This window comes from Osmerus mordax, chromosome 24 (assembly GCF_038355195.1).
Source record: "Osmerus mordax isolate fOsmMor3 chromosome 24, fOsmMor3.pri, whole genome shotgun sequence".
NCBI classification, from domain to species: Eukaryota; Metazoa; Chordata; class Actinopteri; order Osmeriformes; family Osmeridae; genus Osmerus; species Osmerus mordax.
Genome location: NC_090073.1, coordinates 109,549 through 127,500, shown reverse-complemented (window position 1 = coordinate 127,500; position 17,952 = coordinate 109,549). Strand labels below are relative to the sequence as shown.

Sequence of the window (17,952 nt, the reverse complement as noted above, 5' to 3'; positions counted from 1 at the left end):
TTGATTGTGTCCCTCGCTGATCATTTAAATGCCAAGCTTGTCAGTTAAAAGCCTAACTGCCCCTTTACATTGTCAAAGTATCCCTAACTTGTTTAAAACAACTTTACCCTTAAAAGTTGGTCTCTCGCATAAAGCCTGTGATACATTTTGACCGCCCTGCTACTCTGCTTGGTCTTAAGAAAAGTCCAAAACTAAACTTAATACAGTTACAATTCAAACCAAAATAAAAGTCCCAATAAGTAATATATCTTCTTCCTGTTGAGGCCTAGCAGACTCTGGTCTGCTAAGACCAGGCTCCCAACTGAACGTCACAATAAAAGGTTCTTAAATTGTTTACGTTACCAGCATCGCAGAGGGACAGCAGGCGCACCAAGCATAAAGCAGTCTGTGAAAGGGGTTTTGGAAAAGGATCCCCTTACCTCTTAGTTTTGTGCACCACGGGTTCTGCTTTATACTGGTGCTGCCGTGGGTCTCTCCTTGATCTGGTTCTGTAATCCTGCTGCTCGACAACGCCAATTGATGAAGAAAGTGTTTGTCCGCCTCTTCATAAACGGAGTGACTAAGTTCAGTTGAGTTATGGGTTTTAATACGTATTTATCAATCTGCAGATTGGGAGAGAAAACCAGTCTTCTGACCATAAATGACAACACAACACCAAGCTTAGGTCTCAACCAGGTCTCTCGGAAAGCCGGAGGACCATCTTTTATAGGGCACAACAATGTAAACATAGATTGTGACAGTCAGGCAGGAATGACATTACAACAGTCTCAGAGAAAAAGATTCACTGCTCCCAACACATGACAACTCTCACACTAGAGAGTTCATAGTTGGAGCTCTCCTTGTAGTCATGACAAAGGACGTTTACCCAGTACTTTCTCCTGATCACGAACATCTATTAACCCTGACACATAGACACCATCTAATCTTATTAATAGCAAGCTTACATGAGAACATACTAATTAGTATCCAATGACTAGTTATATTGATTAGTGATTAATGTAAGCACACAGGAAATCCCAATTTCTTCCACAGTATACAGAGCCAAAATGATGAAAATTGTGTCAATGTCCAAATATTTATGGACCTAACTGTAGGTGTTGTTTGAGAACCGTGTTCAGAACGGGACATAGACTCACCTGGCACAGAAGGCAGCTGTCTCTGTGTGACACTTAGGGCCTCCGTTGGCTTCTCAGGGAAGGGCAGGCGCTGGACCACAGGCTCCTGGGGGGTGATCACATGCTCCCGGACAGGCCTGTTAGCATCGGGTTGGATGCGATTGGGTGGTTTGGGCAAGACGGTGTAACCCATCCCTCCGGCACATATTTCTTTGAACTTGGCTGGGGAGAAAAAATGTATCATATATAAATATATATATTGATATCAATATATCAAGCAACAGAATAGCATTTAGCATCGACTACTGATTTGGTATATTGGGACAATATCGTCCCTAGAGACCACAATAGAAGAGCTCAGTAGTGGCCAAGTTGAAATCTTAGACAATTTCAAGCTTGTGTGTGTTGTCTCACCTGCACCAGTAAACAGCCAGGTTTTGTCCGATTGACACGAGCAGATCCCGATGTCCATGTTCCCACTGGAAGTAAGGTCTACATGTTAGTCTGTAGAACTGTTACAGTCAAAGATAATTTGTTAAGCTGAGAGTTGTTTAAAAGACAAGTGTTGTTTCCAAGGCAATACATTCTTTGTCCACTAGATGTCCCTCCTGACCACAAGCCGATTCAACCCCCTCCTCCACTCAGCAGACCTATAGCATGTGCGTGCAAAATCGATTGAGAAAGTTGCAACTTTGCAGCTCTCTAAAGGAAAATGCAATTACAGCATTATCCTAGTCAGACACAATGCATAATGTGCGTGTGTGGTCTCACCTGCCCAGCAGATCCCGAGGTCCGTGTTCACATTAGCACTCCTCAGCCCCGTGAGTGGTAGAGCGCTCCAACTCATCACCCTACACCTGCACACATACACACACATTCATTTTAATAATACAGTAGCAATACAGCAGAAGCTAAATCGTAAAAAAAAGTCCAAATCTCACTTTTCGGAAATTGCACTAAGTCCAAAATGCATTGAGCCACTAAATCGCTCGCCGCTTTAGTTGACCCTAACCTCGCCTCAAAAAAAATTACAAGCTATGGCCTTTCGTGAAATATTGATTTGGAGACAACGACATGACTTAGTTAGCTAGTCTTCTTGTCAAACATATTGGCAAATTACATTTACTGTTTGTCAACCGTACACAAAGTTATTGTCTATGAATCTTGCTAGCATAACTTAGCTTTCTGGCTAATAGTACAGTCCTCCGCTGCGCGTAGCCCACTTCCGATGTCAGAGAGATGTTCCCAAATGCTCCTTAACGTTGTAATCCTTGCCAATCAACACACATTTCTTACAACGTCAATGCAGTAACTTAATTTAATATGAACATTTTCTTGTGGAACGCGCCCACGTCTCGTCACATCTTTCTCAGTGCTGTGTGTTACCCCAAAATAGGGCCGCATGAAGCTCACACACATTAGTTCCGACCGCAGGCTGTGTTTACTGTTAATGCGTTAGAAGATCATTTTCAACGTAATATACTGCGATGATCCTATAATCTGTTATGGACTCCTGAATGTCACAGAACGTTTCACAGTTGCTGAAAATTTAACTTGCGACGCGTCTGAATAAGCTTACCTAGTTTGTTGAATGTGTCTCTCATCAAGCACAGAACACTTTCTTACTTCTTCTAAAATTCAAATTCAATCGTTGATAAAAAAAATTCTAGCTGCCTTGTTTGTTGAAGTGGTACAGAGTAATGAAAAATAGACTCCCGTAGCCGGAGTTGTATTCCGTAGCCTGCTTCCCGGATGATTTGAAGCAACCAATGGCATTCTCAGATTCAAGGCAGCCGGCTGCCTCTTACGAAATAGCCTTTGTGTTCTGCATTTGTTGGCCCCAAGTTGTTATCTTATTTTAACTGCCATCAAGTGTTGGGCAACTTTCTACATGAGTTCAGTTAATAGTTCACAAATTTTTAACCCATTTTTAATCATTATCCTTTCTACAGTCGCCTTCAGTCTTTAATGAGAATTATGTCTGTTCTATCAACTTCAAAAATCCACCTTGTCCCATTTTAAATTACACAAAGTTTGCACAGACACGGAATTTGCTTTGGCAGGAAGGTGCATACAATAAACATATATAAATCTTAAATTTAGGTATCTTATCTCCCCCACGGGCTGGACTGAAATGATAGCAGCCGAAAAGTGAGGCTGCCAGACTGGCGTTTACGCGCAGTCTGGCTTGTCCTTTGGAGCCCAAAAATGCACACGTTAATGTTTATCCTACTTATGCGCCTTGAATATTGGTGTGGATTTTATGACAATGTCATGTACTGACAGTTAACCATGGATGTCCAAATGCATTTGTTGTGGCAACATCTCAAGTTTTCCCAACCAGCCCATTTAGAATAAGGAACAAATTCTTTATCTTTTTTGAACAGACATTTTGACAATTGGGAAACAGCTGAAATACACATTCTATTGAAACAACGTCGGTTGAGGCACGTTGACCCTCCTACATTAAAAGTGCCACAAAAAGGCTACATGTAAACAGATGACCTTGTGTGACCATATGTTATGACAGAAAGGTATTTTTCTACAAACATGTACAATAATTACGGACAATGGAGATCTGAATTCTCACGGAGAATTACAATGGGTGAGTATAAAATTTGGACTCTGGAAGCATATTTAGCATATATATTTAGGAAGCATATATAGGCTTTTTAGGTATACCTAAATAGCCTATATATGCTTCCTAAATATAAATTGATAATGCAGGCGACGCTGTCTATAAATTTGTATAATTTTTCTCCCTTGAATATTAGACGAACAGGATTACGGAGGAAGATCTGAACCCCCACAGAGGGCCCCTTCGCCTTGGCGAAATATTACAACTAGAGGTGAGGTTACGGTTTGACTCTCTGGAAGCAATCAAAAAAATTGACAGAGGGGGGCCAACCCATTTTATGCCTGGGTTATATAAAAGAACCGGGCGCCGCCATGTTTTAAATTACATATACAGCTGTAGAACTTATTGTAAAGTATTGAAAGAATTGTCATAGCGCTTGTAAAATATTGTATACTGTAAGGACATGCTCTGATACAAGTCTCATTCCTCATTTAAAGGTCGCCGTTCATATCCGATAGGAAACCCCCAACCCGGTAAATTTTCATTTTGTTTTTAGATGTATTTCTAGAATAAGGCTATACTCTACTGTCCAGCTGTCTTCAACCCTGTGTATTCCTAAGCTGTTTTATTGTAGTGTTATTTTGCTTGATGTGTAAGTGTACAGAGCATTTATGTACACTGCATAGTATACCTTTATAACCCCCTTGGGTTATAATATGAAGCTATGCCTAGAACATGCATTGACTAACACAAGTCTATCCTAAATATAAATTGATAATGCAGGCGACGCCGTCTATACTTTTGTATAATTTTTCTCCCTTGAATATTAGACGAACAGGATTACGGAGGAATATCTGAACCCCCACAGAGGGCCCCTTCGCCTCGGCGAAATATTACAACTAGAGGTGAGGTTATGGTTTGACTCTCTGGAAGCAATAAAAAAATTGACAGAGGGGGGCCAACCCATTTTATGTCTGGGTTATATAAAAGAACCGGGCGCCGCCATGTTTTAAATTACATATACAGCTGTAGAACTTATTGTAAAGTATTGAAAGAATTGTCATAGCGCTTGTAAAATATTGTATACTGTAAGGACATGCTCTGATACAAGTCTCATTCCTCATTTAAAGGTCGCCGTTCATATCCGATAGGAAACCCCCAACCCGGTAAATTTTCATTTTGTTTTTAGATGTATTTCTAGAATAAGGCTATACTCTACTGTCCAGCTGTCTTCAACCCTGTGTATTCCTAAGCTGTTTTATTGTAGTGTTATTTTGCTTGATGTGTAAGTGTACAGAGCATTTATGTACACTGCATAGTATACCTTTATAACCCCCTTGGGTTATAATATGAAGCTATGCCTAGAACATGCATTGACTAACACAAGTCTATCCTAAATATAAATTGATAATGCAGGCGACGCCGTCTATACTTTTGTATAATTTTTCTCCCTTGAATATTAGACGAACAGGATTACGGAGGAATATCTGAACCCCCACAGAGGGCCCCTTCGCCTCGGCGAAATATTACAACTAGAGGTGAGGTTATGGTTTGACTCTCTGGAAGCAATAAAAAAATTGACAGAGGGGGGCCAACCCATTTTATGTCTGGGTTATATAAAAGAACCGGGCGCCGCCATGTTTTAAATTACATATACAGCTGTAGAACTTATTGTAAAGTATTGAAAGAATTGTCATAGCGCTTGTAAAATATTGTATACTGTAAGGACATGCTCTGATACAAGTCTCATTCCTCATTTAAAGGTCGCCGTTCATATCCGATAGGAAACCCCCAACCCGGTAAATTTTCATTTTGTCTCAATTACATTAAAAGTATTTTGTACATTCCCTGTGTTGGATATTACTTGTAATTCTTGGTTATATTATTAAGCTAGGCCTACATAATGTAAATTGACTTAGACATTTCATAAACAATATGGAACAATATATATACAATACATGTATACCTTTTAAAAATTAGAAGGATATAGTAAACAAGCTTAATTATTTTCTCAGTAGCTTACAAAATAGCCTACATTTGTTGATAATGTCACGGCCAATTTATATTAGCCTATTTCTTAACCTTAATTCAATCAAGATGCAATGATTCCCCTCAAAAACAAATGAAGTGGTAGCACCCAATTTTAAATGTGTACTTTAGTTTTGGTAACATGTCCCACATTGTCCCACACACACTTAGTAATCGTCCCACATTTTTTTTGTTTGATGAACATATTCTATAGGTGATTCTGACGGTGTGTCGTCGTATCGGCGAGATGGCCGACGTGATTACCCTACCCGCTCACAACGCTTTCATCAAAGATTACCAGACAACGGAGTCCACGTATACCAGCCCCGACATAGGCCTGACACATTTATCCACAGACAACCAACGATCAACAGTAGACCGGCCGGGGTCGGTAACCGAGACACGAACCGCACGCTTCACAGAGATTGTAATGAACGAGAGGATACACGCTCCAGAGGCGGGTCTAGTTGGCGGAGACTTATACAGCGGCCCTCCACTTCGTTAGTTGATTCACACAGGACAACACGTAGGACTGATGGATATCACGGTACTCGTACTCGAGGCAATAGCTATGTTAGTCAACCTGTCAATAATCAATGTTATGTGCACAGAAACACATATCGCTGGTTTAGTAGGAAACCAGACATTTCTGAACATGTTTCTACTGTACAGCCCTCTGAAAATTTCAACAGCCAAATTGAGACTAATTCATATGGCATAGACGCTCGCCGTCCTCTTTCAATTGTAATCTTACAGTGAATACATTTAAGATTCAAGTGAGTATCTGTACTGAAGAGGTCTGTCTGTTTATTACATTTACTGTTTGAAATGTACTGAATACAATAAAGAATGTTTCAATGTGTCATCTTGGATCGACCCATATTGTAATACCATATACTACCTGACAACTTAGTCCGTTCTCACAAAAAACACACCATACACACCCCAGGAATTAATATTTTCACTTTGAATCACAGTGTATCACTGATAACCATAGAGAGGAGCCATTATCCCTCACGCTCTCCTTAGCTGAATGAGTGCTTTCAAAGCGCGGGGGAAGAAATATGTATCTCCAGTTAGCAGCAACGTACAATCATGAGGGTAGGCTCATTTGAAAGGCCTGATGTAGGCCTTGACTTGTAATGCCATTCCGACGGGCGCACGTGCATTTCCGCGACACAGCTAGCGAGACAAAACTTCAAACAGAGCTACCGAAATGGGGATCTTATTTTCGGGTCTAGAAAACCACTCTACCCGGTTCCCCCTAGTCTAACTTGAATTACAAAAGTGTCCCCGATCGAATCCCAGGTTCGGGCGCATTACTGTGAATTTCAAGGGCATTTTGTCTGTGGCTGAAAGAGTGCTTTCAAAGCGGGGGGAGAAATATGTATCTCCAGGAGGAGGGCTCGGCTAACCTACGGGCTCATATTAGTAGGAACCAGGTATAGAAGCCTCAAAACCGTGAGCTAAGTGCTGAGCTAATTCAGAATAGCTACATTTCTAATATAGGATCAGGCTAGGCTAACAACGCCAGGTAGGGCTAAGCTAGCAAAGGCAATCCCGTCGGTCTTGAAGGCGTGGAAAATGTGAAACGGTGGAAAACTGAGAGGCTAAGCTAACAATGCTAAGCTACGCTAAGCTAGCAAAACCACCCCGGTTGGTATAAAACGCATGGAAAATGTGAAACGGTGGAAAACTGAGAGGCTAAGCTAACAATGCTAAGCTAGGCTAAGCTAGCAAAACCACCCCGGTTGGTATATAACGCATGGAAAATGTGAAACGGTGGAAAACTGAGAGGCTAAGCTAACAATGCTAAGCTAGGCTAAGCTAGCAAAACCACCCCGGTTGGTATATAACGCATGGAAAATGTGAAACGGTGGAAAACTGAGAGGCTAAGCTAACAATGCTAAGCTAGGCTAAGCTAGCAAAACCACCCCGGTTGGTATATAACGCATGGAAAATGTGAAACGGTGGAAAACTGAGAGGCTAAGCTAACAATGCTAAGCTAGGCTAAGCTAGCAAAACCACCCCGGTTGGTATATAACGCATGGAAAATGTGAAACGGTGGAAAACTGAGAGGCTAAGCTAACAATGCTAAGCTAGGCTAAGCTAGCAAAACCACCCCGGTTGGTATATAACGCATGGAAAATGTGAAACGGTGGAAAACTGAGAGGCTAAGCTAACAATGCTAAGCTAGGCTAAGCTAGCAAAACCACCCCGGTTGGTATATAACGCATGGAAAATGTGAAACGGTGGAAAACTGAGAGGCTAAGCTAACAATGCTAAGCTAGGCTAAGCTAGCAAAACCACCCCGGTTGGTATATAACGCATGGAAAATGTGAAACGGTGGAAAACTGAGAGGCTAAGCTAACAATGCTAAGCTAGGCTAAGCTAGCAAAACCACCCCGGTTGGTATATAACGCATGGAAAATGTGAAACGGTGGAAAACTGAGAGGCTAAGCTAACAATGCTAAGCTAGGCTAAGCTAACAAAATCGCCTAGTTTGGTGAAAAAAACGTGTGGAACATGTCTAACATGCCAATTAACGTGCCGGGTGGAAGCTAACAATGCTAAGCTAAGCTAACAAAAATGTCTGAGTTAGAAAAAAACGTGTGGGTCATATTAAACCTGCCGAATGCCACGTCGGGCTAGGCTAATGATGCTAAGCTAAGATAAAAAATGCTAAATGAAGCCAGGTAGACCCGAGACGCGATGTCCTAGTATATAACCTGAGTTCCTTGTGAAAAAAGTGGATGCCCGCCCGGTGGGCCCCTAGTCACACCGCGAGAATCAGGAGAAGCGAGATACATGGCTGTGAGTTGTCACATGCGGGTAAATCATATAAAACCAGTCCCCCCGCCACATCAACCCACTGAACGGCCGGTATCATCTCTAAAAATTGTCCAAACGGAAGTCTCAGCACATCTAGTTCCATGTCTCTGACTAGGAGATCCGCCTTGCACAAATCAGGGGGGGGCATATCCCAGTGCCCAGCTAGGAAGTGTTGCATGAAGGGGCCACAACTGCGTTTTACGCGTCTGGTCTTCCATCCCGTACCTCTCTTCCATTCAAAGTACTGTTCCTGACGTCCTCTGGGTCAAACTGTCCCTTCTGGGACTCCTTGGCCGTGTTGTCTGGGCTATCGACGAATTGGCTGACCAGCTTAACATTCAGGAGGACCTCTCGGGGTGGTGATGGAAGTCGTGTGGAAGCAGGTTGGCTTGGTTTTCATATGGTCTGTTCTATGGTAGCATTATTCGATGGGTTGCTGTTCTTCTTCTTCCAGTGGTTCCATTTATGTATTTACTTATGCATATCTGGGCTTCTCTCATCCTACCATAGTGGACCCCGAGCTGTGTTGCACGGCGTTCTCTCTCGCTCTACCCCAGGTACTGACTGGCCTACCGCCGGTCTCAGGCCCTGACATGCCTTGGGCCCTGTCAGATGGCACGCCTATTGAACAGTAGGTTATCCTGCTAGCTTTTAGAGTAGTTGTACACATCCTCTTCCTGTTGTGTTTACTCTTCCTCCCCTCTTTCTCTTCTTCTTATCATTATCACTATTGTCATTATTGTATTATCTAGTCCTGTACTTTAGTCTGTGTCTAGTTCCCATTCACATGGTTGTAGCTTAGCTCATTTGATTGTTACCTTATCCTTGCAGTTCCTTTAGCATGCCACATCACACCAACAAACAGAAAAAACCCACACACACCTCACTGACCCTCACGCTGTTTCTCCCTCTCTCTTATGCCTACTGCCCTTCCAAGCGGGACCCGGCATTGAGAGGACGTGACATGCTGTGAGCGGGTCTTCTGGACCTCCACCCGGAAGGCCCTCGCCTCCCACAACCCTCCCCACCGAACCCGTTTCCTGCGATAGGACAGCTGATAGAATGGAGGATGTGAGGGATGTTGCGTCCCCACACACCGGTGGCCCTCAACCCCTCCCCTCCTCTCCTGCGAAGCCAGCTCTGCAAGATGACTCTGAACTGACTTTTAGCATTACCCATGCACACACTGACTGCTGCTAGACTCTGTGACTGCTCCTTACTCACCGTCTTTGTCTAGAAAATGTAAATACTGTATGAAAGTGTCCCTCCATGTTATGTTTAATGGCCTGCCAACAAGATACACAAATTTGACAAGTGTGGTTGTTTTGCTATACAGGACCCTAATCCTTCACCCACTGATGTGCCTGTCATGTCTGAGATTTGTCATGCCTTGAATACACTGTGATTTCTCTCGACTCCTGGCCTCTTCTGGCTTATTCATCTACACACCCACTGATAGATAAGCACGATGATGCATCCTGTCCTATTATCCACCTTCCACACTGCCCCTTGTCATCTTATTTATTGTGGCTATTAATAACAATTAATACCTTTTGAACTGCCACCTCCTGTTCAATCCATACCATTACACTTAGTTTTACCTGTGCACTTACCCTAGGATACTATTGCTTGCTTGCTCACTTGGTATATTTATGGACTCTTGTGCCCTTTCACTGTGCATTGACTTCTCCCTTTATGGAGGAGAATTTCTTCCACTCACCTCTCCTTCTGGCCTTACGTGCTCCTCATTATTCATACTGACTACTGATTCTTACTGATTCTAATGACTGTTGGATTACTGTTGACCTTTTATATCCCCTCTTTTTGTGCCTTTATTCCCTGCTTCCTTAGTACTGACTCTTGACGTTAGGATTAGGAACTTTTTAATATGATCCACTCCTAAACCTTATCTCCATTAACACACCACTTCACACCTATTTTAAGATCGATTTTATTCCATTTCTTATCTCCTCTCCTATATCTCTCATTGTCATCTTCTCCTCTCATCTCTAGCTGTCTCCCACGTCGCTCACTTTTTGTGAACGGCTTCCCTGGGAATTCCCTCTGTGACGGCCGCTTATCTGACGTCACTGCACGGATCTCCGTTTTCTTTTTACACTAAGTCAATGTTCGTTTTTTTTTCCGTTTATCTTATATATTCTTCCGTTTTGCCACGTCCCCCGATTTTGGTCGCACTACTTTTCTTTCTCTAATTTCCTGGGATTTATGCCCCTTGCAATTCTTTTTATAAGCTTCTATTTACGTTCTGCCCACCAGCCGTTTCGCCGTTAGCTACTTCCGGGTTTTAGCATACCCACGTCCCTTCCGGTCCCTGCATTGTCAATCATTCGATCTCCCCCATAGATATATATAAACACTAGATGTCTTACGGCTGAGTCTAGAACGTCCGCACATGGTGGCCATCTTGCTACAGTCAACACAATGTTAAGGGTGAGCGACTTGACTGTAGCAAGATGGCCACCATGTGCGGACGTTCTAGACTCAGCCGTAAGACATCTAGTGTTTATATATATCTATGGGGGAGATCGAATGATTGACAATGCAGGGACCGGAAGGGACGTGGGTATGCTAAAACCCGGAAGTAGCTAACGGCGAAACGGCTGGTGGGCAGAACGTAAATAGAAGCTTATAAAAAGAATTGCAAGGGGCATAAATCCCAGGAAATTAGAGAAAGAAAAGTAGTGCGACCAAAATCGGGGGACGTGGCAAAACGGAAGAATATATAAGATAAACGGAAAAAAAAACGAACATTGACTTAGTGTAAAAAGAAAACGGAGATCCGTGCAGTGACGTCAGATAAGCGGCCGTCACAGAGGGAATTCCCAGGGAAGCCGTTCACAAAAAGTGAGCGACGTGGGAGACAGCTAGAGATGAGAGGAGAAGATGACAATGAGAGATATAGGAGAGGAGATAAGAAATGGAATAAAATCGATCTTAAAATAGGTGTGAAGTGGTGTGTTAATGGAGATAAGGTTTAGGAGTGGATCATATTAAAAAGTTCCTAATCCTAACGTCAAGAGTCAGTACTAAGGAAGCAGGGAATAAAGGCACAAAAAGAGGGGATATAAAAGGTCAACAGTAATCCAACAGTCATTAGAATCAGTAAGAATCAGTAGTCAGTATGAATAATGAGGAGCACGTAAGGCCAGAAGGAGAGGTGAGTGGAAGAAATTCTCCTCCATAAAGGGAGAAGTCAATGCACAGTGAAAGGGCACAAGAGTCCATAAATATACCAAGTGAGCAAGCAAGCAATAGTATCCTAGGGTAAGTGCACAGGTAAAACTAAGTGTAATGGTATGGATTGAACAGGAGGTGGCAGTTCAAAAGGTATTAATTGTTATTAATAGCCACAATAAATAAGATGACAAGGGGCAGTGTGGAAGGTGGATAATAGGACAGGATGCATCATCGTGCTTATCTATCAGTGGGTGTGTAGATGAATAAGCCAGAAGAGGCCAGGAGTCGAGAGAAATCACAGTGTATTCAAGGCATGACAAATCTCAGACATGACAGGCACATCAGTGGGTGAAGGATTAGGGTCCTGTATAGCAAAACAACCACACTTGTCAAATTTGTGTATCTTGTTGGCAGGCCATTAAACATAACATGGAGGGACACTTTCATACAGTATTTACATTTTCTAGACAAAGACGGTGAGTAAGGAGCAGTCACAGAGTCTAGCAGCAGTCAGTGTGTGCATGGGTAATGCTAAAAGTCAGTTCAGAGTCATCTTGCAGAGCTGGCTTCGCAGGAGAGGAGGGGAGGGGTTGAGGGCCACCGGTGTGTGGGGACGCAACATCCCTCACATCCTCCATTCTATCAGCTGTCCTATCGCAGGAAACGGGTTCGGTGGGGAGGGTTGTGGGAGGCGAGGGCCTTCCGGGTGGAGGTCCAGAAGACCCGCTCACAGCATGTCACGTCCTCTCAATGCCGGGTCCCGCTTGGAAGGGCAGTAGGCATAAGAGAGAGGGAGAAACAGCGTGAGGGTCAGTGAGGTGTGTGTGGGTTTTTTCTGTTTGTTGGTGTGATGTGGCATGCTAAAGGAACTGCAAGGATAAGGTAACAATCAAATGAGCTAAGCTACAACCATGTGAATGGGAACTAGACACAGACTAAAGTACAGGACTAGATAATACAATAATGACAATAGTGATAATGATAAGAAGAAGAGAAAGAGGGGAGGAAGAGTAAACACAACAGGAAGAGGATGTGTACAACTACTCTAAAAGCTAGCAGGATAACCTACTGTTCAATAGGCGTGCCATCTGACAGGGCCCAAGGCATGTCAGGGCCTGAGACCGGCGGTAGGCCAGTCAGTACCTGGGGTAGAGCGAGAGAGAACGCCGTGCAACACAGCTCGGGGTCCACTATGGTAGGATGAGAGAAGCCCAGATATGCATAAGTAAATACATAAATGGAACCACTGGAAGAAGAAGAACAGCAACCCATCGAATAATGCTACCATAGAACAGACCATATGAAAACCAAGCCAACCTGCTTCCACACGACTTCCATCACCACCCCGAGAGGTCCTCCTGAATGTTAAGCTGGTCAGCCAATTCGTCGATAGCCCAGACAACACGGCCAAGGAGTCCCAGAAGGGACAGTTTGACCCAGAGGACGTCAGGAACAGTACTTTGAATGGAAGAGAGGTACGGGATGGAAGACCAGACGCGTAAAACGCAGTTGTGGCCCCTTCATGCAACACTTCCTAGCTGGGCACTGGGATATGCCCCCCCCTGATTTGTGCAAGGCGGATCTCCTAGTCAGAGACATGGAACTAGATGTGCTGAGACTTCCGTTTGGACAATTTTTAGAGATGATACCGGCCGTTCAGTGGGTTGATGTGGCGGGGGGACTGGTTTTATATGATTTACCCGCATGTGACAACTCACAGCCATGTATCTCGCTTCTCCTGATTCTCGCGGTGTGACTAGGGGCCCACCGGGCGGGCATCCACTTTTTTCACAAGGAACTCAGGTTATATACTAGGACATCGCGTCTCGGGTCTACCTGGCTTCATTTAGCATTTTTTATCTTAGCTTAGCATCATTAGCCTAGCCCGACGTGGCATTCGGCAGGTTTAATATGACCCACACGTTTTTTTCTAACTCAGACATTTTTGTTAGCTTAGCTTAGCATTGTTAGCTTCCACCCGGCACGTTAATTGGCATGTTAGACATGTTCCACACGTTTTTTTCACCAAACTAGGCGATTTTGTTAGCTTAGCCTAGCTTAGCATTGTTAGCTTAGCCTCTCAGTTTTCCACCGTTTCACATTTTCCATGCGTTATATACCAACCGGGGTGGTTTTGCTAGCTTAGCCTAGCTTAGCATTGTTAGCTTAGCCTCTCAGTTTTCCACCGTTTCACATTTTCCATGCGTTATATACCAACCGGGGTGGTTTTGCTAGCTTAGCCTAGCTTAGCATTGTTAGCTTAGCCTCTCAGTTTTCCACCGTTTCACATTTTCCATGCGTTATATACCAACCGGGGTGGTTTTGCTAGCTTAGCCTAGCTTAGCATTGTTAGCTTAGCCTCTCAGTTTTCCACCGTTTCACATTTTCCATGCGTTTTATACCAACCGGGGTGGTTTTGCTAGCTTAGCGTAGCTTAGCATTGTTAGCTTAGCCTCTCAGTTTTCCACCGTTTCACATTTTCCACGCCTTCAAGACCGACGGGATTGCCTTTGCTAGCTTAGCCCTACCTGGCGTTGTTAGCCTAGCCTGATCCTATATTAGAAATGTAGCTATTCTGAATTAGCTCAGCACTTAGCTCACGGTTTTGAGGCTTCTATACCTGGTTCCTACTAATATGAGCCCGTAGGTTAGCCGAGCCCTCCTCCTGGAGATACATATTTCTCCCCCCGCTTTGAAAGCACTCTTTCAGCCACAGACAAAATGCCCTTGAAATTCACAGTAATGCGCCCGAACCTGGGATTCGATCGGGGACACTTTTGTAATTCAAGTTAGACTAGGGGGAACCGGGTAGAGTGGTTTTCTAGACCCGAAAATAAGATCCCCATTTCGGTAGCTCTGTTTGAAGTTTTGTCTCGCTAGCTGTGTCGCGGAAATGCACGTGCGCCCGTCGGAATGGCATTACAAGTCAAGGCCTACATCAGGCCTTTCAAATGAGCCTACCCTCATGATTGTACGTTGCTGCTAACTGGAGATACATATTTCTTCCCCCGCGCTTTGAAAGCACTCGTTCAGCTAAGGAGAGCGTGAGGGTTAAGGGGAATCGGGCTAAAGGCTAGAGGGAAAATATCCCGCTAATCAAAGGCCACCGGCTGTGGCAGGCTGAGTAGGAAGGTCTACCATTCCACGGACAGTCTGATGGGGGCCATTCTGGCTCCATACTAAATCCACACCCCCTAAGCGGTCCCCCCACTGTGCGAGCTGGTAAGGTCAATTAGTCGAAGCCCCAGCCAACACATCCACGGTCTTCTAGGTGAGAATGTTGTGAATGCAGGGGACATTAGGGACAGTTTGTATTGTGGACCCAGGTCTGGAGGAGAAGTCCAGACGCGCGTACGCGATCAATGGAGGTCTTTAAATCCAAAACAAGTGTATTGTATCTTCTCCCAGAAGGCTCCACATCAGATTTATTTGTGTCTAACAGGCGATACCATCCAGATCAGGTAGAGAATGGGGGGTCCCAGTCAGAGCACCTAAGTGTATCCAGGGGAGGCGAACCCTGATAGAGGTGACGGTGTCCGGGTACTCAAAAAACCAAACTAAACACAGGGAGAGGGATCACACTCCATGATGTGAGAGAGCCCCAAGTCCCAACTAGCGTGTGGGTGTCCCCACTAAACCTGGTTGCAGGGAGGGACACCAGAGAGACGGAGATGATAGGCCTCGGGTTGAAGGTAACTGACTAGAGTGCCCACCAGGAGTAGAGCGCCCCAGTGAAGGGGGGCTCGGCTAACCTAGGGGCTTATATAAGTAGGAACCATGTACGGGAGCCTCAAAAGCGTGAGCAAAGTGCTGAACTAACCCGAACCACTGGATTTCTAATATGAGGTCAGGTTAGGCTAACAATGCTAAGTAGGGTTAAGCTAACAAAACCAATCTAAACGACGTGAACCGTGTGGACAAACGCTAAGCGGCAGAAATTGAGGGGCTAGGCTAACAAAGCTAGGTTAGGCTAACAATGCTAAGCTAGGCTAAGCTAACAAAAACCATCCAATTTGGTCAAAAACCGATATAGACCATGTCTAACATGCAAATTAGTGAGTTGGGTAAAGGCTAACAATGCTAAGCTAGGCTAAGTTAACAAAAACCGTCTAGATTGGTCAAAAAACGATATAGATCATAACTAACATGCAAAGTAGCGAATTGGGTAAAGGCTAATAATGCTAAGCTAGGCTAAGCTAGGTTATGCTAAGCTAACAAAAACGTCTAAGTAAGCAAAAAACGTGTGGGTCATGTTAAACCTACCGAATAACGCGTCGGGCTAGGCTAACAATGCTAAGCTAAGCATGCTAAACGGCGTGAGATGGACCCAAAATGCGACGTTCTGATACATAACCTGGGTTCCTCGTGAAAAAGAGCGAAGGCCCGCCCGGTAGGTCTCTAGTCACACCGCGAGAATCAGGAGAAGCAATGTACATGGCTGCGAGTTTTAATCACATGCGGGTACATCATATAAAACCAGTACCCTCGCCACATCAACCCAGTGTGCGGCCGGTCCCATCTCCAAAAATGTGTCCCAACGGAAGTCTCAGCACATCTAGTTCCATGTCTCTGACTGGAGATCTGCCATGCACAAATTAGAGGGGCATATCCCCGTGCCCAGCTAGGAGGTGTTGCATGAAAGGGTTGGATCGCTAGTGGAGGGAGACGGTGCGAACAAGTTAGTGGTCCCAATATAACAGGCAGGTAAATTGGTGGCATCCTGATGTGGATTCAGATCACAGCCTTGTATGCTCCGGCGGGTTAGGTTTGACGTCTGAAAATCCCCCGAGCCCAGTAGTTCGGTACTTCGACCCACTTAGGCTCAGGACTGAGGCACACGCTATGCCAATGCTGAGTCATCCACCACATCCGAACAGGGGCTAGGCCCCTCAAGGAACCCCGAGGGGAACCCAGGCCGGGTAACCCCTGAAGTGCTCGCCACCCGACACAAGGTGAGTGAGGAGCACCCAGAGGGACAGTAATATATAAACATACAGTAAGAAACAATGCATAATATATAAGTATAGGTCGAGCACATGGATAGCCGTCTCCGTATCCACTTGACATGTTCAGGTAGCAGGGTCAATGCGGAAGCATGCTCAGGGTCAGAAAGGCCCCTTGTAGTTAGTAGAAGTTATTATCTGGAGGGTCTCTGTCCACCTGGGGACAAAGTAAACACCATCAGAGTATATAAAAGTCATAAATTGTTTGAAACCGAGTTATTATTCCAACTATGGTATTGATCCTTGGAGTCCCGATCCCAAAGGGGTCAAGGTACACATCCTCAGATTATAAATCAGGTTTGATGTCTGATGATCCCTCGAGCCCAGCAGTTTCGTGCTTCGACCCGCTTAGGCGTGAACTCTCACTGGTTGGGGTTAGAAAAAATGACTCAGTGAGGTGGCCCAGTGATCAGAGATAAACCCACTGGGGGGAAGCAACGGTCAAGTTTTAAGCGTAGACCCCCCCCAGGTTGGGGTTAGGATAAGTGACAGGGGGGCTATCCCACCCCATTAAGTCACGGTAGGTTAGTCGTCCGGTTAAGTTCTAGGCGTAGGCCCTCCCAGGTTGGGGTTAGGATAAGTGACAGGGGGGTTATCTTACCCCCTTAAAGTCACAGTAGGTAAGCCTTCCGGTTAAGTTTTAGGCGTAGACCCTCCCAGGTTGGGGTTAGGGTAAGTGACAGGGGGGCTATCTCACCCCATTAAGTCACAGCAGGTCAGTCGTCTGTTTAAGTTTTAGGCGTAGACCCTCCCAGGTTGGGGTTAGGATAAGTGACAGGAGGGCTATCCTAGCCCATTAAGTCACAGTAGGTCAGCTTTACGGTTAAGTTTAGGCGTAGACCCTCCCAGGTTGGGGTTAGGATAGGTGACAGGGGGGCTATTCCACCCCATTAAATCACAGTAGGTCAGCCTATGGGATGGTGACGGTTGGGTTGAGGTACGCGGAGGAGGGCAAGAAAGGGAGAAATATGCAGGCGTCTAGGGGGAGTACCCGAGGAACGCAGGAGGGATAGATAGAAATTAAATAAAGGGCCTGTGTGGACATATGAGGTGCAACTGAGTGTGTGAGTGCGTGTCCTACCTTGACCGGGCAGCTAACTTAATCTGAAAAGCTAAAAAAGGTTCTACCTGGAAAGTTAAGAATCTATACCAATCCCGGGTGCAGATGTGGGGAGGACCCCAAGGAAATGCAGGGCTG

At 44.7% G+C, this 17,952-nt stretch overlaps 1 protein-coding gene and 3 long non-coding RNA genes across 7 annotated transcripts in view; 2 read left to right on the top strand and 2 right to left on the bottom strand.

Moving 5' to 3' along the window:
- The window catches only part of LOC136932885 (latent-transforming growth factor beta-binding protein 1-like), a 14,901-nt gene extending 12,150 nt beyond the window's left edge, over window positions 1-2,751 (bottom strand). Inside the window, exons 1-4 of one of the 4 annotated variants that reach the window (XM_067228186.1) lie at window positions 2,695-2,751; window positions 1,887-2,385; window positions 1,530-1,594; window positions 1,137-1,337 (exon numbers count right to left, since the gene is read on the bottom strand). In XM_067228186.1, the coding sequence (XP_067084287.1) occupies window positions 1,137-1,337; window positions 1,530-1,587 (259 nt within the window). In that variant the 5' untranslated portion in view covers window positions 1,588-1,594; window positions 1,887-2,385; window positions 2,695-2,751. Of the gene's footprint in view, window positions 1-426; window positions 603-1,136; window positions 1,338-1,529; window positions 1,595-1,886; window positions 2,445-2,694 lie in introns of those variants that run through there. The other 3 variants (XM_067228187.1, XR_010874780.1, XM_067228185.1) reach the window with 3 other exon arrangements.
- A 1,310-nt stretch (window positions 2,752-4,061) lies between these two features.
- Window positions 4,062-6,556, top strand: LOC136932947 (uncharacterized). The gene is made up of 6 exons (XR_010874787.1): window positions 4,062-4,226; window positions 4,524-4,598; window positions 4,824-4,859; window positions 5,157-5,231; window positions 5,457-5,492; window positions 5,936-6,556. It is a non-coding gene; the product is annotated as an uncharacterized lncRNA (long non-coding RNA).
- A 2,211-nt stretch (window positions 6,557-8,767) lies between these two features.
- LOC136933020 (uncharacterized) lies at window positions 8,768-9,968 on the top strand. The gene is made up of 3 exons (XR_010874792.1): window positions 8,768-8,936; window positions 9,064-9,184; window positions 9,491-9,968. It is a non-coding gene; the product is annotated as an uncharacterized lncRNA (long non-coding RNA).
- A 2,068-nt stretch (window positions 9,969-12,036) lies between these two features.
- LOC136933017 (uncharacterized) lies at window positions 12,037-13,237 on the bottom strand. The gene is made up of 3 exons (XR_010874791.1): window positions 13,069-13,237; window positions 12,821-12,941; window positions 12,037-12,514 (listed from the first exon to the last, which is right to left on the bottom strand). It is a non-coding gene; the product is annotated as an uncharacterized lncRNA (long non-coding RNA).
- Between the last annotated feature and the right edge of the window lie 4,715 nt (window positions 13,238-17,952).